The following is a 26958-nucleotide window of genomic DNA, read 5'->3' as shown; positions in this document are numbered from 1 at the left end:
AGCCAACTATTTATTAATTCCGTAAATTCACTCCCAGAGGAGGAAGACACTGCATGCCATGCAAGGTGTCCTAGAGGTTCCCTCAGAAGCAGCTGGGGCAATGGGAGGCAGGTTTTGTAGTATCAAGAGAGTGGGGTTCCCACAGGAGGGTGTGATTGTCTTGTTTGAAAAATTCGGAGGCTACAAGGGAACCAAAACCTGCTAATTAGGGATAGAAAGAAACTGTGCTTGGTCCCTCTGATGAGGAGGATTTTTTGACCAAGGGACCTTGTCCACAGAGCAGAATGAGGAAGAGAAGTTGTGGGTAGGCCATTCAGAACCATCCCAGTGTTACAGAATGTTGAGGCAGCACATAGTATTGAATTTGCAGTCTTATACCACAGTCTGAACCAAATTATTTGTTTCCCAGTCAGTGCTATGAACTCAGTAGCATCACAGAATTATCAAACTTCATAGCTTGATTAAGACTGGAGCTTAGATATCTGAGGGTAATGAATAATGACTTAGTCATAGTAACAACATAATGTTTTAAATAAATTAGCATTGAAGATTATGACCCTCCTTTTTTTTTTTTTTTTAAAGAACTTTAACTCTTTAGCAAGGAACTTCTATTGTTTTGTTTTGTTTTTTTAAGCAAAATTTAAGGGTAGGAAAGAGCACAAAGTCCAGGAAGTTACTCTAGTGAGATATGACTGTCTATGCAGAGTATTCAGGTTTTGCCATATTTTGTTACAAACAGAGTATTCCAAGACCAATTTGTTATTGTAACAGAGAAAACCAAATTCTGGTTTTATATTAATAAGTACTTGACATTAATGGATTTATAAGCTTTCACTTTTTAATATTACAAGTAAATCCATCAAAACTGAGCCAGCTTTGGCAAAATTTTAACATTTCATTGCATATTTTTAGACTAGTATTCGCAGTTATTGTTGTCCAGGGCAAGTAAATTTCCCTTTTTACAAATCTACAGCTTTCAGTATCCAGATTTGTCCTCTTTCACACTATGGTACAACCTAGATACTTAACTTCAAGTACAGGACTAACCTTTCCCATTAATAAACAAGAGCTTATGCCATTCATTACCTTTGCATACATGGTTCTACTTCTTGTCACTGTTGCTCTTAGTATAGTCTCAATCTCCATATTATAATTTAACCACAGTAACTCCTGTTTCACAGAGAAGCTGAGAAATTTGTCACATACAAGTGATTTAACAAACCAGAAAAGCTCATGGATACACATAATACATATATCCTTTCCAGTACATTTAAAAGTTAAAAGTCATATATTTGTTAAAACTACACTTGCTGAAGGTTTCCCATGTGGCACTAGAACCTGCCTGCCAATTCAGGAGACATAAGAGGTATGGGTTCGATCCCTGGGTTGGGCAGATCCCCTGAAGGAGGGCATGGCAACCCACTTCAGTATTCTTGATTGGAGAACCCCATGTACAGAGAAGCCTGGTATGCCACAGCCCATGGGGTCACAAAGTCAGACGTGGCTGAGCAACTGAGCATGCAGTTGCTGGTCATACTTGCTGACCAGTCGTTTCAGCATTCTATCTTAGGAATTATTCAAAGATGCAGAGATTATCCTTTAATTAATTTAGTTATTAGTCGGAGGTCTTAAAGTTTACCATTGGAAACTGTGTTTGATCTTAACATCCCACAGAATATAATTACTGTTGATACAGGAAAGTTTGTCAGAATTGTAATTTAAGTTTACATTTTCCTTACTCCTAAACATTATATGGAAGTAATACTAGCTTATCAGTAGACTCTTTTAAGTTCAGATGTAAATTAGTATCTTCATGAGAAACCCCAATTTTATTATTTTTTTATTTACTTATGTTACACTCTGCAATGATTAAATCCAGATAAAGACAAATAGTTGTTTTTAAACCAGAATTGTAAACCAGTCTGATTTGTTCAAAGATTCACTTTGATTACTTAAATTTGGATTCATGTATAAAAATATTCTTGTGAGAAGGGTGTTTTCCCTTAAGAGGCCACCACATTTAATATAGTGGAGAAGGAAATGGCAACCCACTCCAGTGTTCTTGCCTGGAGAATCCCAGGGACGGGGGAGCCTGGTGGGGTGTCGTCTCTGGGGTTGCACAGAGTCGGACACGACTGAAGTGACTTAGCAGCAGCAGCAGCAGCACTCCTTTAAAAGATTGAGAATTTTATGTACATTTTATACTTTTTTTAAAGTATTAGGCAAATAAATGTGCACTGATGCAATTTTGCAGTCTCAGTGCAAAACTGCTGCAGATTTAAGCAAACTTAGTTAGTCATAGGAAACAAAGGTGGCTCATCTTGAGGACTCCCAGCAGGAGGGTGGAATGTCTTATCATTAACCTCTGAAACAGCTAGGGAGCCCCTCTACATTTTTGGTGGGAATATGATTTGGTGCAGCCCCTCTGGAGAACAGTATGAAGGCTCCTTAAAGGTCTAAACATAGAGCTGCCATGTGACCCTAGTCCCACTCTTGGGCATATATTCCAGAGAAAAATGTAGTCTGAAAGAACGCATGCACCCAAGTGTGCGTAGCTGGAGGTTCTTAAAACACTGATTCTTGGGCCTAACCCGCAAGGTGTCTGAGTCAGTTGGCCTGGGTTGTGGACTGAGAAGTCACATTTCTCCTGAGTCCTCAGGTGGTATTGATGGCGAGGGCCCAGAGATGAGACTCGGAGAACAAGTTTCCTAGGAAACATGAGGCCCCTCCCTCAAGGCCCCACCTCCTCGGGCCCAAGGGACAGTCTCAGTTTCTGCCTGACCTCCCCGAAGTGTCTCTTCAGCGAGCAGAGCAGACAAACAAAGAACAATAACAAGAAGTACTCTGCGTTCACTTTTTTAATTTCTTGAGGATTGTTATGTTCCTTTATATTAGATTTTTGTAATCTTATTAGTATCTATAACTCAATAAAAACAAAACTCTTTCGTTTTAAGAAATTTATATCTAATTTGTTAATACCCTTCCTAGAAAAAGGAAAATCTTTCAAACTCATGCAAGGAAGGGTAAAGACTCTTTCGAGTATAGACACACACAGAGGCCTCAGCTTCAGGTCTACAGCTTCAGCTGCAGGTTAAAGGACGCACTAAATTCATACACTTAACTGATCTGGATTTCAAAGGGCTTTTCTTCTTTCCAGTAAAAGCAGGACTTATTCTTCTACAACCAGAAGACTGTTGTACCAGATTATTTGCCCTGTCATACCAAAAAGAAACTAGATCCCCAGCCTCCTATTATGGGGGAATAACACTGGCTATGTGCAAACCAGAATCAGAACTGAACATAGCCAAGAACCAGAAATAAAAGTGAAAATAAAATTCAGGAAAGCAGAAACAGTAGAAAAACAGAAGCTCCGGTACTTTGGCCACCTAATGTGAAGAGCCAACTCATTGAGAAAAACCCTGATGCTGGGTAAGACTGAGGGCAGGAGGAGAAGGGGGCGACAGAGGACGAGACAGGTGGATGGCATCACTGACTCAATGGACATGAGTTTGAGTAAACTCCAGGAGATGGTGAAGGACAAGGAAGCCTGGCGTGCTATGTCCGTGGGGTTGCAAAGAGTCAGACACAACTTAGTGACTGAACAACAACAACTGAAGATAAGTATTCACTCTAGAAGCCAAAACAAACACAAAAACCAGTGCCTCAGAGGTGCACTCTTTAATTAGATCAAGAAGGTATATCCACTTGAACAGCTCGGTATAATTCCAAAACTGTCAATGCGTAATTTTCAGAACAGAGACTCTCAATAAAATACAGTGAGTGCATGTCAACTTTTAACACCTTTTTGAGGGAACCAGAGTGATGATAAAGCCGCTGTCTTGACACTGTTTATCACAGGAGGCATGAACTCAGATATTCAGAGGCCAAGCAAGTCATATAAATAAGGGAAGCAGGCACCTAAAGGATCACCTGGAGAAAGGTAGACAGGTTACAGCTGAGAGAGCAGACCTTGTCTGCAGGCAGCTCGATCATCTTCAGCTGATTGTTGCCTTGTGGGAATCAGGCTTAGTGTTGCTCAGCCCTGTCTTCAGTATTTTTTCCACAGAAGCTATTACTCTGGATTTTAATAATGAATCTTCCAGTATTAAACTGTTGACAACTAATTCAGTATTTTTAAAACACTGTATGAGCCAAACAAAGCATTTCTTCAGGCTGGACATGGGCCTAAGAGCTATCAGTTTGTAGCTTCTACAGTAGATGTTAGTTACATAACATTACAGCAGAGGAAGAGTTCAATCACAAGTTATGTCTTATGTGAAAGAAAAGTTTTAAAAGATTTTTTAAAAAGATTCACTTTCAGTTTTCTCACAGGAGTGGAAAAAAAACCTGATGTGATACTGTTTTGTCAGCTAGCACTTCAGTGCCCCCACATACATAAACATATGCATTTCCATATTTCTGTTTTTTGTTCTTAAAATATGTTCACTTTCTGGAGATCTGTATCATAGCAGTGTGAATAGTCTTAACGTTACTGAACTATACGTTTAAAAATGGGTAATATGGAAAATTTTATGTTAAGTCTTTTTTACCACAATAATATATGTGTGTGTATATATATAAAACTGAAAATATATTGAGTTTTATTCAGAATGAAATTATTCATTTTAAATTGTCCTTACAGGGTAGTGTATTGAAATGTAACATACAAGGTTTACACAGAAGTTGTATAGTAAGTGGGCTTCCTTCCTTAGTGGCTCAGATGGTAAAGAATCTGCCAGTGATGCAGGAGACCCAGATTCAACCCTTAGGTCAGGCAGATCCCCTGGAGAAGGGAATGGCAACCTACTCCAGTATTCTTCCCTGGAGAACTCTATAGACAGAGGAGCCTGGCGGGCTACAGTCCATAGGGTCACAAAGAGTCGGACACAGTTTAGTGACCAACACTGTATAGTAGGTAACGGGCAAGCCTAAGAGACAAGGAGATAATTTGAAAGGCTGCTATGGCCTTGTCAAAAGATCATGAGAACTTTTTTAGGGAACTGAATTTAGTGATGGGAATGGTATTCAATTTGGAGACATTTCAGGAGCCAAATTGGAGAAGTTGATGAAAAACTGAACATAGTGCTTGAGGAAATAATAAAAAGATAAAGGTTTCTTTCTTGGTAACTGAGTGTGCCAATCCATGAGACAGGAAACAAAACAAATTCAGAGAAAATTAGTTTAGTTCTAGACAAGGCATGGGATCTCAGGACTTGAAGGAAACCTAGAGGTTACCTAGTACAACCATCTCATTTTGCAGATGTGAAAGTCTAATATTAAGTGATGTTTTCTATATCAGTTTAAGTCAGAAGCCAGACTTAATTACACGTTTCTAGACTCAAAGTCCATCTTCTCTCAGTATGCCAGAACATCTGTTCTGTGACACATGGTTCATTCAGTTCAGAGATGAAGTTGTGATATTTAGTAATCATCAGGCTGTTGCCATATGTTAGTTAAGAAGGCCTTAGATTTCTTCAAGACACTGGATACCAGACACTTCCTTGCTCTATAAACTACAAGTATGTCTCTTCTCCTATTCATAGCCTTGTCTTAATTTTAAGCTGCTTGCAGGACCTATAAATGAAAATGGTTTGAAGGTATTTATAAATTCAAGCCTGGAGTTCAAAAGAAAGGCAGGGGTTGCAGATGGAGATTTAGAAGTCAAGGACCACTTCTTGAAACATTCTAGGAAATAATGGGTCTATATGTAGCATTCTAAAGAGTTTGGAAGTTCTCAAACTCAGCTGTTATGTAAGAACTGATGGATCTGGGGAAGACTGATGATGTTTACCTTTAAAAAGTCTCAGAGGTTTCAGGTGCACAGCTCTGAGAAGCTGTTAAAGGATTTGACGCAATTGAATATGCTTTTAAAAACATGGTTCCAACTTCACCTTTGTAGTAGACTACAAGACTACTACTACTTGTAGTAGTCCAGGCAAGAGATACCTTTTAGCCACTATATAATATTTTGTTAATTTTCCATAATTATCATATTTTGTAATGCTTATGTTTCTAGGGAGTGTGTGTGTATGTGTAAAAATTTGCTGCTATCCCCCCAAAGTGCATCTTTTTTGTTTCTTTGTTATTCTCTTGTATTACTTCACCAGGACAGATTCCCAAGTGTAATTCTATTGAGCTGAAGGAAGTGAGTAGTTTTGGCTCCTGATTATGTGTTGCCATAATGGTTACCATCAGTTCACAGAGTTACTCTCCATATGATGTGTCAATATGACCTCTAGAATCATTTTAATAAGGTTCAGGGAAAAGAAAAATGACTGGGATTTTTATTAGAGTAATTTTATTTTGAAAATAGCAATAAATTATCATGACAGTGTTTGTTCGTGTTTATGCTATTTAACCTGATTTTATTTTTAACAGATCGATGAACTCCCAGAGGGAGCTGTGAAGCCTCCAGCCAATAAATACCCTATCTTCTTTTTTGGCACCCACGAAACGTAAGTCAACAAAACAACATAAATTTTCAACAGTTCTGATTTGATTCTGCTAGATGACATATGTTGTTAACAATCACTTTATATTATTTTATATGCTTTTAAAATCATTATAACCACTTATATAAAATTACAAAGGTAATCTATCTTTTCTTAATCTCAAGATTTTTCATTTATTTTGCTTTTTAATGTCATTTGTTTCTGCTTAAATGTTGGGCATGACCCAGAAGTTTCTTTTAGGATACTTCTCAGTCCTAGGGTGGCTTCCTTAGCATTTCCAGTCATTTCTCTTGTAGCTCGTGTATGTTTCCCTGCTAGAAACATATGTCTTCCATTCATATTTCACAGTCTCTCGGGCCTCTTCACAGTTTGTCAGTCTCTGAAGGAAACATACCACCTTTGTAAATTTTCATAATTCTGTTGGTCACTTAGTACAGGTTAAACTGTTGAATAAAGGAAACTGAAAATACAGTGTCTCAAATAATATAGGAGTTTACTATTTTTTTTTTTTTGAAACAACCAGAGAGCGGCAGATACATCAAGGTGGGTAGTCAGCTCTGTTCCAGGGACCCAGGTTTCTTCTATTGTGTTGTTCTGCCATTCCATGGGGGTATTGGTCTTGTCTGCTTATTTTGAAAAATGAACAAAAAAGCAAAAACTGGCTCAGCAGCCCCCATGCATCTTCCAGATATGTCACTTATACTTTTGTTTATTCCAGTGACAAGAACTTGGTCAGTCATCAGGCCATATCAAGCTGTAAGGAAGCTGGAAACATGGTCTCTAGCCAGGCAGCCCTGTTGGGAAACAAATTGGGAGGAGTAATCCATTAAAAGGAAGAAGATGGTCATGGGTACTAGGGAACAGTAGGCAACCTTGACACACTGAGAACACATATGGTTGTTTACAACAAGGACACAAATGGAATAGGAGTTGCAAATGGGAGCAAAAGCTAAAAACTATGATGAAATCTTGGAAGTCTTCAAAGTCAGGGCCGTCCCTATGTTTATGTGAATGCTAGCAGAGCCAGGCGTGAACTTCTCCTTACTTTGCTGTTTCTTGCACCCTTACATCTTCCTTATTCTCCTACGAAAGAGAGTTAGCCAGGAGAGGGCCCTTTAAGTCCTGGTTCTTGCTTGTCTTCATCTGAGAAACATTTATGTTTTCTTTCAAGAGGTTAGTTTTCTTTTCTTTTCTTTGTTTTTATCTAATAGACACTTGTGGACAATGCAACTTAACACGTTTTTCTCCTTGAAGAGGTTGCTAGAGGCTTAGAAATAAATGTTTTACCAAAGTAATAAGTGCTCAGGGCTTTGTGATACCTATTTTTGTATTTCCCTCATTCCTAACTCTGTTTTGTGTCCATACATTATTTTGCTTTTCCTTTAGGACTTAATTCTAAGTGATCTGATTGTATATCTAGAACAAGACAATTTAATAAGCAAGATTGTTACATTCCCACTATATACACCAAAGTCACCCATTTACTCATATTATGTGATGACTTTCATTCACTTAGTAAATATTTTCTGGGTATTCTTTGAGGCACTTGAAATAAAAATTGCCCTTTAAGAGCTTGCCACCTGGTATATTGCTAATAAATGTAACAGAATCATTCCAGGGAACAGTATGAAGGATTATATGGAGCTCTTTCTTGTAGCATCCTTAATATAAGTCAGTGGCATAATTCCAAGTCTCAATTCAGTAAAAGAATTTCTACCAAGGAGCAGTGTGTTACGGTCCATTTGTGAATTTTCTGCTGGTTTGATCATCCAGGAGTAGATTTTAAAACATCTAGAGGACAGTGAACTTCAGAAAAATTGTTACAAGATTGTTTCAGCTGATCATTTACTAGGTATTGGGTGTCCTTGAACCTGAGATTATATGCCCTGGCAAGTGCCTAATACTCAGTCTCTCTATGAAGGCAGAGATTATGTGAATGTTGCTAAGCCCTGTATACACAGTGCTGTGCACAGTGCCTGGCTTATGGCAGGTGTTTTCAAAAATAGCCATTGAATGAATTGAAATTGATTCAATGAAATAAATGCAGTGGGGGGAAAGTATGTGAAAAGCGAGGAATTTAACAAGAAAACTATCAGCAGGAGCACCCCCCAGGCAGAGCCAGAATTCTTGGAACATGGCTGTGAATCTGTTGCTCAGACAGACAGGAGATTGGAGCCCAAATTTATTCTGCCACATATAACTCTACCCCTGTAGTTTTAGTCTGGATAATTCTTAAGGCAGCCTTTGCCAGGAAAAAAAAATAACATTCTTAGAGCATATTACTTTGAACAATTTTATTTTCTGGTCTACCCTTTAAAATTTATAAAACATACAGCAAAGTTAACCAATTGAAAGGAGATTTGATTTGTGGAATTATCTGTAAACCAGAAAAACCCGAGATCATCTATCAAAAATAAGAATTTGTTTTAGAATAGCTCATTCAATCAATGTCCCTCTTTCTGGCAATAGCTCACATGGCCAGTTGAATCATTAACCCTGGCTCCTGTGGCATAAAGTACAGACAGGCTCTGGTTAGCATCAATAGCTGACATGAACCTCAGGCAGCTTAGCCCACAGTTAATTCCTATACCTAGAGTCAAGGACGACTGGAGAAAGGTCAAAAGCTGTAGTCTAATAATTCATGTCAAATTGCTCTGCAAGTGAAATCACCAGACCCAAAGTCACATGTCCTTCTCATGCTCAGTTTGATTAAAATGTCCAGTAACCTAATAAACTATCGCTGAATGCAGTGAAATGCAATCATGCTGAACAGTTAAAGTTGAACAACCAAAGAAGATGTGGTGATTGGGGTCAGAAAGCATGCTTGGGTGATTTTATCAACTTGAATTCTTGATCAGCTGGGCAGTGTAAGGAAGGGACCAGTACTAAGATCCAGTCAGAAAATGGAATTTATAAAATCAACAGTTAACTGTTAACCCATTGTCTCAAAGCTTTCAATATCACTTCTGCTGATAAATTCTAAATACACACCTCTAGCACAGACGTTTTCCCTAAATTCCAGATCACCTGCCCAGTTGCCTACTTGACATCTTCACTGGGATATCTAACTAGGTTTTCAGATTTAACATCCAGAACTGAACGTGTCACCTTCAAATCTTGTTCTCTCAAAAATCTTGCGTTTCAGTATATTAAGTCCATTCTTCTAATTTCTCAGTCTGTATCCTTGGCAGGTGTGTGTGCGTGCTCAGTCATGTCCGACTCTTTGAGCCCATGGACTGTAGCACACCATGTTTCTCTGTCCCTGAGATTTCCCAGGCAAGAATACTGGACTGGGTTGCCATTTCCTTCGCCAGGAGATCTTCCCGACCCAGAGATCGACCCGGCATCTCCTGCATTGGCAGGTGGATTCTTACCACTGAGCCACCTGGGAAGCCCATATCATTGGAGATAGCCTCAGTTCCACCCTCTCACATGCCATATGCGACTCATCAGCAAATCACCTTGGCTCTTTCTGGAGAGTGAATTCAGAATCCAGCCACCTCTCACCAACACCCTGGTCCTAGTCACCATTGTTACTTCAGTAGCCTCTAATTAGTCTCTCCACTTCTGCCCTAGTACCCAGACCTTCAGTGTGTTTTCAGCACAGCCAGAGTGACCCTTTTAAAACACAAATTGTCACACTCAGAACCGTTAATGGCTTCCCATCTGACTCAAAGCCTTTATAGTGGCCTCAAAGCCCCAACACGATCGTGCGCCCATACTGGTACCTTTCTGACCTCGTCTCACAACTCTCTCTTCACTCATTTCACTCCAGATACATTAGGCATTCTTCCACCTCAGGGCCTTTTATACTTGCTCTTCCTTCAACTTGCTCTCCTCTTCCCCAAATAACCACATGGGTCCCTTCTTCACCCTCTTCAGTTCTTGGATGTTCCCTTTTCAGTGAGGCCTTCCCTCTTGATCTGTATTTCTAAAACTGTTAAAATCCACCCCAGTCCTTACTATCCCCTTTTTCTGCGTCATCAATAGATTTATTTATTTTTAGCACATGGTACTATATTTTATTTATCTTTTCTATTGTCTAGATTCCTACCCTTGCTACTAGAATGTATGCTCTATGAGGGCAGAGATGTTCATCTTTTTGTTCCCTGAAGAACGCCGAGCGCCTCTAGAACAGCTGACACTTGAGAGATGTTCAGTAAAATGTGAATAAATGAGTCTCAGTTTGAAATGCATCTCAGCCAGGCTGTGGGCCCCACTGTGTCATCTGCCAGATTAATGTCGTAGACAGTAATGCTGAAGACTTTAGTTTAAATGCTTGGATCTCTAGGCCAGCCTCAGGATTTATTCTCATTTTCTTTTCATAATTATGACTAATTTAAGATTAGGTTTAAATTGGATGATTCTATCTAGTTTGCCACTTCTAATTTTTTTCTTGTCTAATGCCTCATTAAACACTAATGATTTTTTAATTTATAGAAATAATAAATATACTAATGTGGCATATAGAGTTAGAATCATTTTTTACTCCACTGTTTATGTTTTTACACCCCTTACCTATGGAAGATTAGCATATATAAGTCTTAGTGTAAGATGATTTAAGTGGTCAAAGTAGACATCTTTAAAACTACTTGTTTAACTAAAAATCAATTTCAAAACAAAAAAGAAATTAGTAATTTAAAATCAAAGCAACACAGTCAGTGTTGCTGGCCTGTATACCTAGCTGTCCATTTTTTTCTACCTTGAATTATGTGTGCAAAACATCTTGTGATATGTGCCTAACTCAGAGAGTTTATACATACTTACAATTTATATACTAAGATATGCTCTGACACCTGAGTTGATATTAAAAATACCTTACATTTGAAGGTCAGATGTCAAATCTCTTTCTGATGTGTCTCTGCAGTGCTTTTCTAGGTCCCAAAGACCTCTTCCCTTACAAGGAATACAAAGACAAGTTTGGAAAATCAAACAAACGGAAAGGATTTAATGAAGGATTGTGGGAAATAGAAAATAACCCAGGAGTAAAGTTTACTGGATACCAGGTGACAGTTTACTTCATTATCACTTGCTGTATCTCATTTTTTAATTTTAACTCTTTTTTCAATCTTTCTTGTGTGTCCTTTGTATTAACAATTACCCACCACCGATCTGAAGTCAGAATTCTGTCTTGCTCCAGTCGCACTTTGGATTAAATGTTCAGGCATACGTTGCTATGTTGCACTTCACAGATAGTGCATTTTTTACAAATCGAAGGTTTGTGGCAACCCTGCTTTGAGCAAGTCTGTTGACCTTGTTTTTCCACCAGCCCTTGCTCACCTTGTGTCTTGGCTTCTTATTTTGGTAATTCTCTCAGTATTTCAAACTTTTTCATTATTCTTCTATTTGTTAATAGTATCCAATGATCTTTGATATTACCATTATAATTGTTTTGGGATGTCACAAACCCCACCCATATAAGACGATGAACTTAACTGATGTGTATGTGTTCATGTTGTGTGTGTTCTGAGTGCTCCACTGATGAGCCGTTCCCCTGTCTCCCTCCCTCTCCTTCAGCCACCCTGTGAGACACAATATTGAAGTTAGGCCAGTTAATGACCCTGCAGTGGCATCTAAGTATTCAGGTGAAAGGAAGAGTCAAGTCTCTCACTTTTAATCAAAAGCTAGAAATGATTCACCTTAGAAACTAAGGAAGTCATGTGGGAAACTGGCATGGGCCTAAAGCTAGGCCTCTTGGAGCCAAACAGTTAGCCAAGTTGTGAATGCAAAGAAAATGTTCTTGAAAGAAATTAAGAGTACCACTCTGGTGAATGCATGAATAATAAGAAAGTGAAACAGCCTTATTGCTGCTATGGAGAAGGTTTGAGTGGTCTGGATTGAAGATGAAACCAGTCACAAGATTCCCTTCAGCCAGAGCCTAATCCAGAGCAAGGCCTAACTCTCTTCAATTCTGTGAAGGCTGAGAGGGGTGAGGAGGCTGTAGATGAAAAGTGTGAAGCTAGTAGAGGTTGGTGCCAGAGGCTTAAGGAAAAAGCTGTTTCTATAACATAAAAGTGCAAAGTGAAGCAGCAAGAGCTGATACAGAAGCTGCAGCAGGTGATCCAGAAGCTCTGGCTAAGGTGCGTCATGAAGGTGGCTACACTAAACAACAGATTTTTTGGTGTAAATGACACAGCCTTCTATTGGAAGGTGCCCCCTAGGACTTCCATAGCTAGAGAAGAGACTTCTTCTGCTGACTTAGCTTCAAAAGATAGCCTGACTCTTGTTAGAGGCTAATTCAACTGGTGGCTTTAAGTTGAAGCCAGTGCTCATTGACCATTCTGGAAATCCTAGAGTCTTTAAAGATCGTGCTGAATCTACTCTGCCTGTGTTTTATAAATGGAACACCGAAACCTAGATGACAGCACCATGTACTGACCACATGCTTTACTGAATATTTTTAAGGCCACTCTTGAGAACTACTGCTCAGAAAAAAAGATTCCTTTGAAAATATTCCTGCTTATTGACAGTGCATCAGGCCACCCACAAGCTCTGATAGAGATGTACCATGAGATTAGTGTTGTTTTCCTGCCTGCTAACACCATATCCATCTGCAGTCCATGGATCAAGGAGGAATTTAGACTTTAAAGTCTTATTATCTAAGAAATACATCTTATAAAGCTATAGTGGCCATAGTTGGTGACTCCTCTTACAGATATGGGGAAAAGTTGATTGAAAACCTTCTAGAAAGGATTCACCATTCTAAATGCCATTAACAACATTTATGATTCAAAGGAAGAGGTCAGAATATCAACATTAAGAGGAATCTGAAAGAAGTGGATTCCAACCCTCATGGATGACTTAGAGGGCTTCAAGACTTCACTGGAGGAAGTAACTGCAGATGTGGTGGAAATGGCAAGAGAATTAGAGTTAGAAGCAGAGCCTGGAGATACAATTTCACTGTTGCAGTCTGCTGTTAATACTTGAATGGATAAGGAATTGCTTGTTACAGATGAACAGAGTGTCGTTTCTTGAGATGAAAGCTATTCCTGGTAAAGATGTTGTGAAGGCTGTTGATGTGACAACAAAGGATTCAGAATATTACATAAACTTAGTTGATAGAGCAGTGACAAGGTTTGAGAGGATTGACTCCAGTTTTGAAAAAAATTCTGTGGTGGCTAAAATGCTGTCAAACAGCGTTGCCTGCTACAGAGAACTCATTCGTAAGAGGCAGAGTCACCTGATACTGCCATGTCGTTGTCTTTAAGTTGCCAGAGCCACTCCAACCTTCAACCACCACACTGATCAGTCAGTAGCCATCTACATGACTGACCCTCCATCAGCGAAAAGGTTAGGACCCACTGAAGGCTCAGATGATGATTAGCATTTTTTAGCAGTAAAATATCTTTAAGGTATATACATAGTTTTTTTAGACATAATGCTACTATATATTTAATAGACTACAGTATGATATAAGCATAATTTTTATATGCATTGAGGAACCAAAAAATTCATGTGACTTGCCTTTTTGTGATATTTGCTTTATTGTGGTGGTCTGGAACTGAACCTAAAATATCTCCCAGGTATGCCTGTAATTCTGTTACTCTAAGAGGGTTCATGTCAAGTGGTCACTGGAAAATTGAAGTTGACAGCCCTTTATTTTGAAAATCTAGAGTAAGCTGAACTTTTTCTAATTAAAATAGAATGATTGTTTTTGCAGTCTACGATCTTTGCTATTTTTCAAAATGTAATTAACTAATATTTTATTTTTTTCTTAGGCAATTCAGCAGCAGAGCTCTTCAGAAACCGAGGGAGAAGGCGGGAATACCGCTGATGCAAGCAGTGAGGAAGAAGGCGACAGAGTAGAGGAAGATGGAAAAGGCAAAAGAAAGAGTGAAAAAGCAGGCTCAAAGAGGAAAAAGTCATACACTTCAAAGGTTACTAAGAAACCTTTCCCCTTGTTAATACATATAGAAATATATCAACTCTTGAGCCTCTTCCTTTAGAGACAGTAATACATCTGAAGGGAATAGGCAGGTAATCTTAGACGTGAGGGTAGCTGCTATGGACTCACGTAAGGGCTATTTGACCCTGAAATACCGCCTTCTCAGTTGGAGGAGGAGTGTTCTTCAATCAAGGGTGTAAGAGTAGGTATCCCTCTGATAACTGTCCCCAGATGAGCTCTGAAGAATTTAAGAATGTAGGAGACTTCAGTACGATTTAGGACTATGTCTGTTACTGTTTATGGAAGCATAGAGATAGACTCAGACTCTTGTCTTTTTTCTTTAAAGACTGTATTTTGTCGCTTTATTTGTTCAGTCCTATTTCCTGATCACCTGTTCTATGTCAGACACTGTACTAGGTAGATACTAGTGAGCAAATCCAACTCCAGTCCTACCCTCCTATAACTTATCATCCAGTGGGTTGGGGGTGGAAACACAGAGTAAAAACCAATAATGAATATAAATTCTGGAAGGGCTATGAAGGAAATGAATGGGAGCAGGGAATGACAGAGTACATCCATTGAGATAGAGTGGCCAGGCCTTCCTGAAAAGACTAAGTTTATGCTGAGACCTGAAAGAATCTGGAAGGAAGAGCTGTGTGTGGCAGACTCTGAAGGTGGGGAGGGTTTGACATGTTCCTGAATTGCAACAAGACAGGCATCAGGATCAGGAAGGAGAGACCAGCAAAGGCTAAACAATGGAGACTGGTATGCCATGCTGACAGCTTACTGACCAGAGATGTATTAAATATGTCTTTGATTATCTGAACGGTATTGACCAGAGACGTTTCAGTATTCACGTACATAACAAACCACTGGCCACAGTTATAGTTTCTGCCTGTGGTCAATAATGTGTTAAGGAGTTTGAATTTTATTCCAAATGTAACAATGATTTGTTGGAGACATGACATGATCCTTGATTTACAAATCAAAAGTTTAGGTTTTTCATACAGTAATTCAGAAATGCAGTTGAAAAAACTGATATTGTGGAAGTTTGTTCACTTTATAGAAACTTTAAGCAGGATAAATGGATCTTTGAAGATAAAAATTGGTACAAGTTTTGCTGTAATTGGTCTGTCACAAAGGTGAATGAATCCTTAGAGAAATTACTTCTGTTTAGACTGTGGTATTTAGTGACTGGATATACTTAGGAAACTCCTTAAAAACAAGTATCACGGGTTTATTAGACTGTCAGCATTTTATTTTACAGTCTGTAAAACCCACCCAACTGCCATACAGATACAATTGTATGAATACATACTACTTCCTGTACACCTCATGAAGAACATGGTATCTGCCTTAAATGAGGATAAAGTTTGCAAATGACAGCAAAATAGTTAGAAAAATAACCCCTGTGGAAGACTGGATCTCCCACAGGGATTTTTTTTTTTTTTTTAGGGATTATTTTTTAAGCTGAATTTCTTTTAGCATTTTGGACTTCACTTACACACCCAACTGAATTTATTTTATTTAATTCATGATTGTCTGCTGAGCTTCTATGAAATGTGTTGTGCTACCCTAAATTACCTAAGCTTTCTAAGGTAGCCGAGATATTTAATAGTGTGTATATGTGACTTTTAAACATTCTTATTTCATTTCTCTTGTGAAAACCAGAAGTAATGGAACTCTGCCTGGGGTAGACTTACAGTGTAAAGCAATGAAGAGGGAAAGGCATACTATACTTACTAAGGCTTATCTATTTTTAAATTAAAGAATCATTCCCTTTGCTTCCTTCAAGAACACAACTTTTGTGATCATTTGAGAACCATGATTTATTTTCAGCGTCAGCTGTATAAGCTAGCACAATGGTGCTCAAACTTTCACATGCACCAGAATCACCTGGAAACGGGGTTGTTAAAATATATTGCCCAGCGCCACCCCAACCCCAAATTAGTTGGTCTAGGGTGGGACCTTAAATATCCGTAAGCTGAGGTTGCCAGTCTGGGAACCACATACCTGGGGTAACCTCAGTGCTCTCTTTGGCTTTCCAAATATTTCCTTTTGGTTGTGTGTGGTGATTTTTTTTCCCCCTACATCTGTTTATTAAAGTTGAATGATCTTCCTTTGTCACTGAAAACAAGTGGCTCACAAACTTTTCTGACTGCATCCAAGTTAGGTTGAGGGAAGAGTCCCACATCCCCTCTACCTCACCCAATTCTGTTTTTCTGTGGGGAAAAAAAGTTCAGTAATCATAACGAAAAGCCATAGTAGAAGCACACTTGAGGGAGGATATATATATATATATATATATAATCACTTGAGCAGTAAGTATATGTATGATTCATATTGGAGCCATAACAGATACTGGAAAATCGTTAGCAAAACATACTTTGCATAGACGTTATTTACTGTAAAAAGGAGGGCTAATCAAGAGAACCTCACAACAGACTGAACTGATGCTGATAGTAAACCATTAGCAATCCTAGTTAAAAACCAAAGACAGCAACGGGTGGATACACAACCAGTTTAAGGCCACGTTGATGAAACTGGTGAAGGGTGGGTCCTTCCCCAAAATTCCAGGGATTGTGAGGATCTGCATACACCCAGTGAGAGCTTCCTAAGGTTATAACATATAGCGTGGCAGCCAGATTTCTCAGTTGAATACTGAATATGACTCATTAGCAAAACTGTAGTAACACCCTATTTCTAGTCTTAAAAAATTATAAAAACTTGAAAAACTATAAAACTTAAAAAATCACTTACAGGGTTACTTGTCTGTATCCTTTGTAGGCACTATAAATTTTAGGGAGCTGTGCCTTATTTTCCATAAGAATTCCAAGTCAGGAACTGTTATTTGAGGATTACTATGTAAAGCAGTTACTCCATTTTTATTATTATACTGTATTTACTAGGAGAACAAAAGTATTTCACCTTTTATATCATCACACTTGATTTAAACTTAAACTCTAGGCACTCCACATTCAGATTATTAAATCTGCTTTCCTTCTATGAAGGAAAATGAAGTCATTTTAAAGGGACATTTGAGGCTTGGTTGGTCGTTTCAGTTAAATAAAATAGAAGCAATGTAATTATAGATTCTGTCACATAGCTAAAAGGTATTTTCTCTTTAAAAGTTGCATTTTAAAATACGGATTGTCTGAGGAAGCTCAAATTTGCTAACTTCATTTTTGTTAAGACCAAAAGTGACTTGGCTTAATGAGTTTTCTTAGCTGTTATTTGCCATGTGCTTAAAGATTCATAAAATTTTTCAGAAAGGAAGTGTAAGTAAAATGCTACATTTTATTTTCTTAAAAGTGCACAGTGGAGCCAGCTTTTGATCATTTTAATGCTGTTCTGCAAAGCAGCTCTGGCTGTGAACTCTAATTGTATTTTCATCCTCACTGCAGAGTTCATCTTGGTTTCAGAAGCAAGATGATAAAAAAGGAGCTAGTTCACCAGTATGGCCTTCAGTTCTTAAATAATTCTCCATAATTTAAAAAATTAAAGTTAATTCAGATCACATGGTGATGTACAAGTTTTGCCAAGATCATGCCGTATATGCCATTGACCTGACCGCATCCATACGTGCTCTGACGTGGGTGTCCATGTATGATCCTCGAGTGTTGATCTTGCTTCTCTGGACCTTACGCTCTGCTGTGAAATGATGGGGAAGGACAGGCGACCTTTAGGGTGCCTCATAGCTCTGTAGCCTTCCTAGAGTGGTCTCCATCAACTGTATTTATTCATTGATAGTGTTCCAGGTGTGTGACTCTTCATTGTCTGCCCTTCATATCACACTGCCGGAAGAACTAAAAGGTTATCTAGTCCACCTCTACTTCCTTTCCAGCTGGTTAAACTGAGGCCCAGGGAGGTGAGATGACTTGTCCAGGGTTATCTAGCTCAGTCTTAGTACCTGCATGTTGTATCATGCTATATCCTGTATCAGGCCACACAAACTGGATATAAGCCAGCTGTTCCTACATTTCTCACTTAAATTTGTGCAATCAGGGCTCTACTTTTGACTATAATTTTTAACTTGTCTAAACCTTTAGAAATCCTCTAAACAGTCCCGGAAATCTCCAGGAGACGAAGATGACAAAGACTGCAAAGAAGAAGAAAATAAAAGCAGCTCTGAGGGTGGAGATGCCGGCAATGACACAAGAAACACAACTTCAGACTTGCAAAAAACCAGTGAAGGGGTAAGAATATGCCTGTAACGTCTCCTGCCTTCCTGTTCACCTGGAAGGCACTCTGCCTCAGAACAGGGTTCATATCTCAGTGTTAGTAAATGTGGCCTTGGTGATGGAGAACGTGCTCAGCTGGACTTATACATTCATTCTCTGCTCCTGAATTAGTGATGAGCTGCTCACAGTCTGAGAACAAAAGACAGCCAGGTGGGAATTATACCTGCCCATCAGTTTGGAACTCAAACAGGTTCATTCTCTTTTAAACTAACTTCAGCAGCTTGCGAGTTTTTGAAAAGTTAGGCATGAAGTATGAAATGATGAAATGCCACCTCAGAATTTGACAGTTGTATTCTTTTATTATAAAATGAATGGCATGTTCAAAATAGGGTATTTTATACTGCTCCTTCTTTCCTAGAAGCAGTATGTAATTTAATTTACCTAGGGGACTTTAAATATTTAAATATTCAAACTATATGTGAATGTAAATGTTTAAAGTAACCAAGGGGGAAAGTTGTCCACTTTGAATCTTGTTCACTAGTGTTAACCTCTGTCAATAACTTCAAGGTCACAGGCAAGTCAACATCTGTAAAAGTTTTAGTGAAGGCAGATTTGCCCGTGGTCATTTTCCATGGATCTTTATGAAGACTAACTGGACAGCAGCAAATCATTTTAAAACAGTATCCATAAAACAAGTTATTACTCTTTAGTTCTGATTTCATTTCTGGTCTGCTTTTGTCAGTGCTGTTTACCTCTCCACTGTCTCCTGCTTCCAGTAACCCATGTTTATTCCCAAGTTATGACAATTCTAACTACTACATTGTTCCTCTTACACAGCGCAGCTTCACTCTGTCCTCTGCCTGCCTGCCTTCTCTCAACCTCTCCAGTAAATAGACCCCTCTCATTACCTACACACATAGCCCTCCCAGGGACACTGAGCTGCTAACAGTCACCAAAGGCTTGAGTACCTGACTTAGATTTGGTTTTCTTTTTGTCTCACCTGCTACCTTCACCCTAGGTATCTTTAATATGCATATAGCAAAAACTCCCACCACATGTCTCCCCTTTACCACCAACTTCATGTCTGGCTGCACTTCCTGTGACAGAGAAGGCGGCAGACTACACCCTTACTACTCCATGTGCAGCCTGCAGACCAGTAACATCAACATCATCTGGAGGCTTGTTAGAAATGCAGAATCCAGGCTCAAATCTAGACCTACCAAACCAGAATCTGCATGTTAACTAAACTCCCAAGTTATTCATCCACACATGACAGTTTGAGAAGCACTAAGCTCTACCTTTCTATCGTCAGAGTCCAGAATATCATGTCCTCCTACCTTCTCCAAGGTTACCGCCTCACCCCCATCGCTTGTCCCCCCCTCTCCTGTGCCTTTCCTTTCTTTCCCACTGCTCCTTACTCTCTGCCTCTAAATGGTATTAGGTCTCCCTTACCCTTATAGGAGCTTCCCTTGTGGGTCACGGAGAAGGCAATGGCGCCCCACTCCAGTACTCTTGCCTGCAAAATCCCATGGACGGAGGAGCCTGGTAGGCTGCAGTCCATGGGGTCTCGAAAAGTCGGACACGACTGAGCAACTTCACTTTCACTTTTCACTTTCATGCATTGGAGAAGGAAATGGCAACCCACTCCAGTGTTCTTGCCTGGAGAATCCCAGGGACGGGGGAGCCTGGTGGGCTGCTGTCTATGGGGTCTCACAGATTCGGACACAACTGAAGCGACTTAGCAGCAGCTTGTGGGTCAGCTGGTAAAGAATCCACCTGCAATGCAGGAGACGTGGGTTCAATCACTGGGTTGGGAAGATCCCCTGGAAAAGGGAAAGGCTACCCACTCCAATATTCTGGCCTAGAGAATTCTAGATCGCAAAGGGTCAAATAGGACTGAGCGACTTTCACTTTCACTTTACCATTATAGATACTTCCCTTCTACTATATGTCCTACTCTTTCCACCTTTCTCTTCATCTCTAATTTCTTAAGTTGTTTTTTCCTCCCAGTGTCCATTGTCTCACCCACTCATGACTTAACCCCCAACACTCTTGTTTTTCCTTTGCTATTTCATTGAAACTGCTCTTGTAAAGGTCCCTAGTGATCCTCCCATTGCCAAACCCAGTGTCTGCTTTAGTCTCAGTCTGCAGCATTTAGTACCATTGACCACTTTATCCTTCTGACTGTGCCTCCAGTTCACTAGTCTCTTCTGCTTCTCCCAGTTTCTTCTCAGTCTCTTTCTAGAGCACTTTCCTCCAGGCTGTCTTGGCACCCTTCTAGTCTGAAAGTTTCTCCTCTGTCCATCTTAGGCACTCTCATGGCTTCAACTGTCATATATGACTGATGGCTTCCCATTCTATATCTCTTGCATTGTAGATTCATTTTTCTGTTAATGAAACCATCTCTACTTTAATATCTTGAAAGCCACTCAGAAGATAGTTGCCACCAGAAGTAGCAAGAGCAGCAGCGGTAGCGGCTGACACTGTGTACCTGTACTGTGCTCAGTGCTGTCCCTGCACTTAGTCCTCACGCAGATCCCAGGAGGCAGGTGCCAGGTGCTCTGCACTTTGTAGCTGAGTAAGCTGAAGCTGAAAGGATGGGCAGGGTCACACGGCTCATCAGGGCCTGTAGAAGCAAGGGCCTAAGATCTTTTTATTTCTACCCTGTGTCTAATAATATAATTTTATATACAAAAGGATATACATAATATCAAGTAGTAAGCAATACCAGAGACCCTACCACTCAACCCCAAAAGTAGAATATAACAATAACTTGTATCCATTTACAATGTTCTTTCCCAACCCATCTTCTTCCTACCCAGAGATAACCACTAGTGTTGTATTTACCATTTCCTTCCATTTTTAAAACTTAGCCCATGCGTAACATACAGGTATATACTTAAACAATCATTAAATTTTGCTCTTTTTTGAGCTTTTTTAAAAATGATATACTCACTACTGTGCTTCCAAGATTCCTTCATGGGGTTATGTGTAGTTTACTCATTTCTCATTACCTTATAATACTCAATTCTATGAGTACATCACAACTTCTTTATCCAGCCTTCTGTTGACAGGCATTTTGGTAATTTCCAGCTTTTTGCAGTTAGGAACTGTGTTGCTGTGAATATTTCCATATTGTCTCCTAGTGTACGCATGCAAGGGTTTCTTTAAGGGTATGTAAACTCAGACTGGACAGGCTGAGTCACAACTATTTTTATGGTGTTTATAAGATACTGCCAAATTACATCCCTATAAGTTGTTGGACCAGCTTATATCCCACCATCCATGTATGAGTTCCCTGTGACTCACTTGTCATTGTCAGACTTTAAAATTCTTCCCAATATAGTGGGTGAAAATTCTAGTCTTAATTTGCGATTCTTTGGTCAGTAATAAAGTTGAGCCTCTTTTTACCTGTTTGACCACCTGTGCTTCCTCTTTTGTGCAGTGCTTGATTTGCGAATTTTGCCCATTTTCTTATTGAATTTATTTTCCTACTGATATGTAAAGGACTCCTTTACATATTCTGGATTCTAACAAACATGGGTGGTCATGTGCATTACAGACATCTCCAAGTTTGTGGCTTTTCTGTTCAATTTCTTAATGATACCTGTTAGTGAATAAACATTCTTCATTTTATTGTAGTCAGATGCATCAAAATTTTCTTGTTATGGTTATCATTTTTCTGTATTGTTTGAGAAATCCATTCCTATCCCAAAGTCAGAAAGATATTCTCCTGTATTTCATTTTAAAATTGTAAACTTTAGTTTTTAACATTTTAGTGTTTAATCCATCTAGAATTGATCTTTGTGTAGGGTATGAGATAGGATCCCACTGCATTTTCCCCACAGCATAACCATTTAACCAGCACCATGTATTAAACAGTCTCTCTATTCGTCTCTGAAATGCAGTGTCATCTGTTATGTAGCCATGGGTCTCTCTGGGTTCTCTATTCTGTTCCTTTGGTCAGTACTACAGTTTCTTAATTACAGTAGCTTTATAATGTGTCCTGATATCTTACAGGGCAAGTAGCCTAATTTGGGGGGTTTTCTAGGTGGTACAGTAGTAAAGAATCTGCCTGTCAATGCAGAAGACACAAGAGACAGGTTCAATTCCTGGGTCGAAAGATCCCCTGGAGAAGGAAATGGCTACCCACTCCAGTATTCTTGCCTGGGAAATCCCATGGACAGAGGAGCCTGGTGGGCTACACTCCATGTTGCAAAAAGTTGGACATGACTGAGCATACACACAGGCAGCCTAATTTTTTTTCCTCAGATATTTTTTAGACACAGTCTAGGATAGAAGGTCAAGAGGGGCTTTTTTTCTTGATGGGAGAATGTGCAGCACATAGGCTGATAAGACGGAGAAGGCAATGGCACCCCACTCCAGTACTCTTGCCTGGAAAATCCCATGGACGGAGGAGCCTGGTAGGCTGCAGCCCGTGGGGTCGTGAAGAGTCGGACATGACTGAGCGACTTCATTTTCACTTGCATGCATTGGAAAAGGAAATGGCAACCCACTCCAGTGTTCTTGCCTGGAGGATCCCAGGGACGGGGGAGCCTGGTGGGCTGCCATCTATGGGGTTGCACAGACTGAAGCAACTTAGCAGCAGCAGCAGCAGCAGACTGATAAGAATGATTCAAATGTGCAGTGATCACAAAATAATAATGTAGGAAAGAATTGCCAAAGTAGGGCTCTTCAGAAGGCAAACAGGCATAAAATCCACTGCACATTTGGAGGGGTGCCTTAGTTCATGCACTGAAACACGAGGAACTTACCTGCCTCTGCGCTCAACACTCTGTTTTCCTCCTGTTGGGTGCGGGGGCAGGTAAGTGGGTACCTGCAGTGAGAGCTTATAAAAGTTCTCATCTGATTGCTTCTGTCTCCTTAGGAAGGAAGGTCAACAATTGAGAGTAAGAGCAGGAAGAAGTGTTGAAATTTCGAGAGGAGGAAAAGGGATAAAATAGTTAGAATACAAAAGTGACTGGACTTTGGAACAGCAGGAAGGGCCCACTCGAGGTTAGTGGTCATTAATTTAAGAACATTCAGATGGCTGTGTGTTTTTCTCCAGGCGTATTCAATTGTGCGATCACAGAAAAGTAGAGAACCGAGCTTATCCAGAATTGGAGTTTGCCCAGAGAGCAAAGTAAAGGAAGTTTGAGGCAAGGGAGTTGAGGGCGTATGTGAGGAAGAGATTAATTATAATGATGGACACATGGAATCCAAAACATGTTCAGAGGGAAACACGGATGTGAGGAAGGGACAGGATCAACAGATTTTGAGTATCAAAGAGTTCTTGGAGTTGGAGTACGAGGTAAAGGGAAGGGACTAGAAAGACAAGTAGAAATGAAATAGTCAGATGTCTAGATGGAATTATGGAAGCAGGCAACAGGGCAGGTGCTCTTGGTGTCTTCAGTAAGACAGGTTTTCATTGTGTGAGCTCTGTTCACATCGCAGAACATCGCAGTACCCTTGGCCCCTGCTCATTAAATGTCATTGAAAACTCCAACCTACAATGTTCCCATGAAAGTGAAAAGTGAAAGTGAAGTCACTCAGTCGTGTCCAACTCTTTGCAACCCTGTGGACTGTAGCCTGCCAGGTTCCTCTGTCCATGGAATTCTCCAGGCAAGAATACTGGAGTGGGTTTAAAAAAAAATACTGGAGTGGGTTGCCATTTCCTTCTCCAGGGGATCTTCCCAACCCAGGGATCGAACCCGGGTCTCCTGCATTGCAGGCAGATGCTTTATCCTCTGAGCCATCAGAGAAGCATAATTTCCCCCCAAAAAACAGTGACCTAGTATTTGCAAATGCTCTCAGTGGTTGAAAATTGCTTGTTTAAGAAATAACCATGGAAATGAGCAGCTAAGGTAAGGTAGCAGACAATATTTTTAGGGAAGAGGAAGCCCAGGAACTAAGAGGTTAGAGTGTTGCAAAGACAATCTCTGTGCATGTTGACATCCAGCAGTTAGGATGCTGAATGACAGTGAGCCACAGCTGACATCTTCAAGGAGTCAGGGATAGTGATGGGGAGTCTTGGAGAAGACTGCAGTAGGGAAGGGCTGGCATCTTACAGCATTGAGACTAAAGTCCAGAAGGATTTTTTTCCTGGGGGGAAGCACAGAGGAAGAATAGCTAGAAATAGTAGTAAGGTCAAGGTCACCTTCCCCACTTCCAGGGCCTGTAGTATGAGAGCTGCGGCAGAGGAGGTTACCACCTGGGGGTTGCAGAGAAAGCAGCAGCAGGATCTCCAGGGTGAAGCTAGATAGCAGTTAGAACAAATTGATGAATAAAGTATCTTGGGAATGAAGAAGGTTTGCTGATGGCTGACTAATTTCCAAGGGAAGCTAAAGGCAAAGGAGAAAAGGAAGGATATACCCATCTGAATGCAGAGTTCCAAAGAATAGCAAGGAGAGAAAAGAAAGCCTTCCTCAGTAATCAATGCAAAGAAATAGAGGAAAACAATAGAATGGAAAAGACTAGAGATCTCTTCAAGAAAATTAGAGATACCGAGGGAACATTTCATGCAAAGATGGGCTCAATAGAGGACAGAAATGGTATGGAACTAACAGAAGCAGAACATATTAAGAAGAGATGGCAAGAATACACAAAAGAACTATACAAAAAAGATCTTCATGACCCAGATAACCACAACAGTATGTTCACTCACCTAGAGCCAGACATCCTGGAATGCGAAGTCAAGTGGGCCTTAGGAAGCATAATTACAAACAAAGCTAGTGGAGGTGATGGAATTCCAGTTGAGCTATTTCAAATCCAAAAAGATGATGCTGTGAAAGTGCTGCACTCAATATGTCAGCAAATCTGGAAAACTCAGCAGTGGCCACAGGACTGGAAACAGTCAATTTTCATTCCAATCCCAAAAGAAGGCAATGCCAAAGAGTGTTCAAACTACTGCACAATTGCACTCATCTCACACACTAGCAAAGTATTCAAAATTCTCCAAGCCACGCTTCAACAGTACATAAACCGTGAGATTCCAGATGTTCAAGCTGGTTTTAGAAGAGGCAGAGGAACCAGAGATCAAATTGCCAACATTCGTTGGATCATCAAAAAAGCAAGAGAGTTCCAGAAAAGCATCTACTTCTGGTTTATTGACTGTGCCGAAGGCTTTGACTGTGTGGATCACAACAAAGTGTGGAAAATTCTTCAAGAGATGAGAATACTAGACGACCTTACTTGCCTCCTGAGAAATTATGCAGGTCCAGAAGCAACGGTTGGAACTGGAAATGGAAGAACAGACTGGTTCCAAATAGGGAAAGGAGTACGTAAAGGCTATATATTGTCACCCTGCTTATTTAATTTATATGCAGAGTACATCATGAAAAATGCTGGGCTGGATGAAGCACAAGCTGGAATCAAGATTGCTGGGAGAAATATCAATAACCTCAGATATGCAGATGACAGCACCCTTATGGCAGAAAGCAAAGAAGTAGTAAAGAGCCTCTTGATGAAAGTGAAAGAGGAGAGTGAAAAAGCTGGTTTAAAACTCAACATTCAGAAAACTAAGATCATGGCATCTGGTCCCATCACTTCATGGCAAATAGATGGGGAAACAGTGAGAGACTTTTATTTTTCTGGGCTCCAAAATCACTGCAGATGGTGACTGCAGCCATGAAATAAAAGACATTCCTTGGAAGAAAAGCTATGGCAAATCTAGACAGCATATTAAAAAGCAGAGACATTACTTTGCCAAAAATGATCCATCTCGTCAAAGCTAAGGTTTTTCTGGTAGTCATGTATGGATGTGTGAGTTGGGACTATAAAGAAAGCTGAGCGCTGAAGAATTGATGCTTTTGAACTGTGGTGTTGGAGAAGACTCTTGAGAGTTGCTTGGACTGCAAGGAGAGCAAACCAGTCAATCCTAAAGGAAATCAGTCCTGAATATTAACTAGAAGCACTGATGCTGAAGCTGAAACTCCAGTACTTTGGCCACCTGATGCAAAGAACTGAGTGGAAAGACCCTGATTCTGGGAAAGATTAAAGGCAGGAGAAGAAGGAGATGACAGAGGATAAGATGGTTGGATGGCATCACCAACTCAAAGGACATGAGTTTGAGCAAGCTCTGGGAGAGGGTGATGACAGGGAAGCCTGGCATGCTGCAGTCCATCAGCATAAAGAATCAGACACAACTGAGCAACTGAACTGAACTGACTGTAATATCCAAGGGACCCAGTGGAAGAGACTAAGGAATTGGGGAGCGGGGGAGGAGGCTGGCATTTAAGAGATGAAGTTGTAAATGAACACAACAAAGTGTCAGGGATGAGAGTCCAGGATGTGATAGATGCTCTGGAGCCCATCTTGTGTCAGGAAGAAGGATTGATCGCTCGGGGCAGAGGGTGGTATTGGAGTGGGAGCCATTTCCTTCTCCGGGGGATCTTCCTGACCCAGGGATTGAACCTGAGTCTCCTGCATTGCAAGCAGATTC

General features: G+C 40.1%; 2 protein-coding genes across 2 annotated transcripts in view; one reads left to right on the top strand and one right to left on the bottom strand.

Annotated features, from left to right (window-relative positions):
• HDGFL3 (HDGF like 3) overlaps positions 1-26958 on the top strand; it is a 79750-nt gene that overhangs the window by 44184 nt on the left and 8608 nt on the right. Inside the window, exons 2-5 of the mRNA XM_086364273.1 lie at positions 6379-6455; positions 11320-11458; positions 14171-14329; positions 18387-18533. Of these exons, the coding sequence (XP_086220399.1) occupies positions 6379-6455; positions 11320-11458; positions 14171-14329; positions 18387-18533 (522 nt within the window). The remainder of the gene's footprint in view (positions 1-6378; positions 6456-11319; positions 11459-14170; positions 14330-18386; positions 18534-26958) is intronic.
• The window catches only part of TM6SF1 (transmembrane 6 superfamily member 1), a 56121-nt gene continuing 35444 nt past the window's right edge, over positions 6282-26958 (bottom strand). Inside the window, exon 10 of the mRNA XM_086364268.1 lies at positions 6282-7246. Coding sequence (XP_086220394.1) covers positions 7202-7246 — 45 coding nt within the window. The 3' untranslated portion in view covers positions 6282-7201. The remainder of the gene's footprint in view (positions 7247-26958) is intronic.

This window comes from Bos grunniens, chromosome 21 (genome assembly GCF_055505025.1).
Source record: "Bos grunniens cultivar Pamir isolate PY7600 chromosome 21, Bosgru_T2T1.0, whole genome shotgun sequence".
Lineage (NCBI taxonomy): Eukaryota > Metazoa > Chordata > Mammalia > Artiodactyla > Bovidae > Bos > Bos grunniens.
This window is presented reverse-complemented; position numbering and strand designations above follow the sequence as displayed.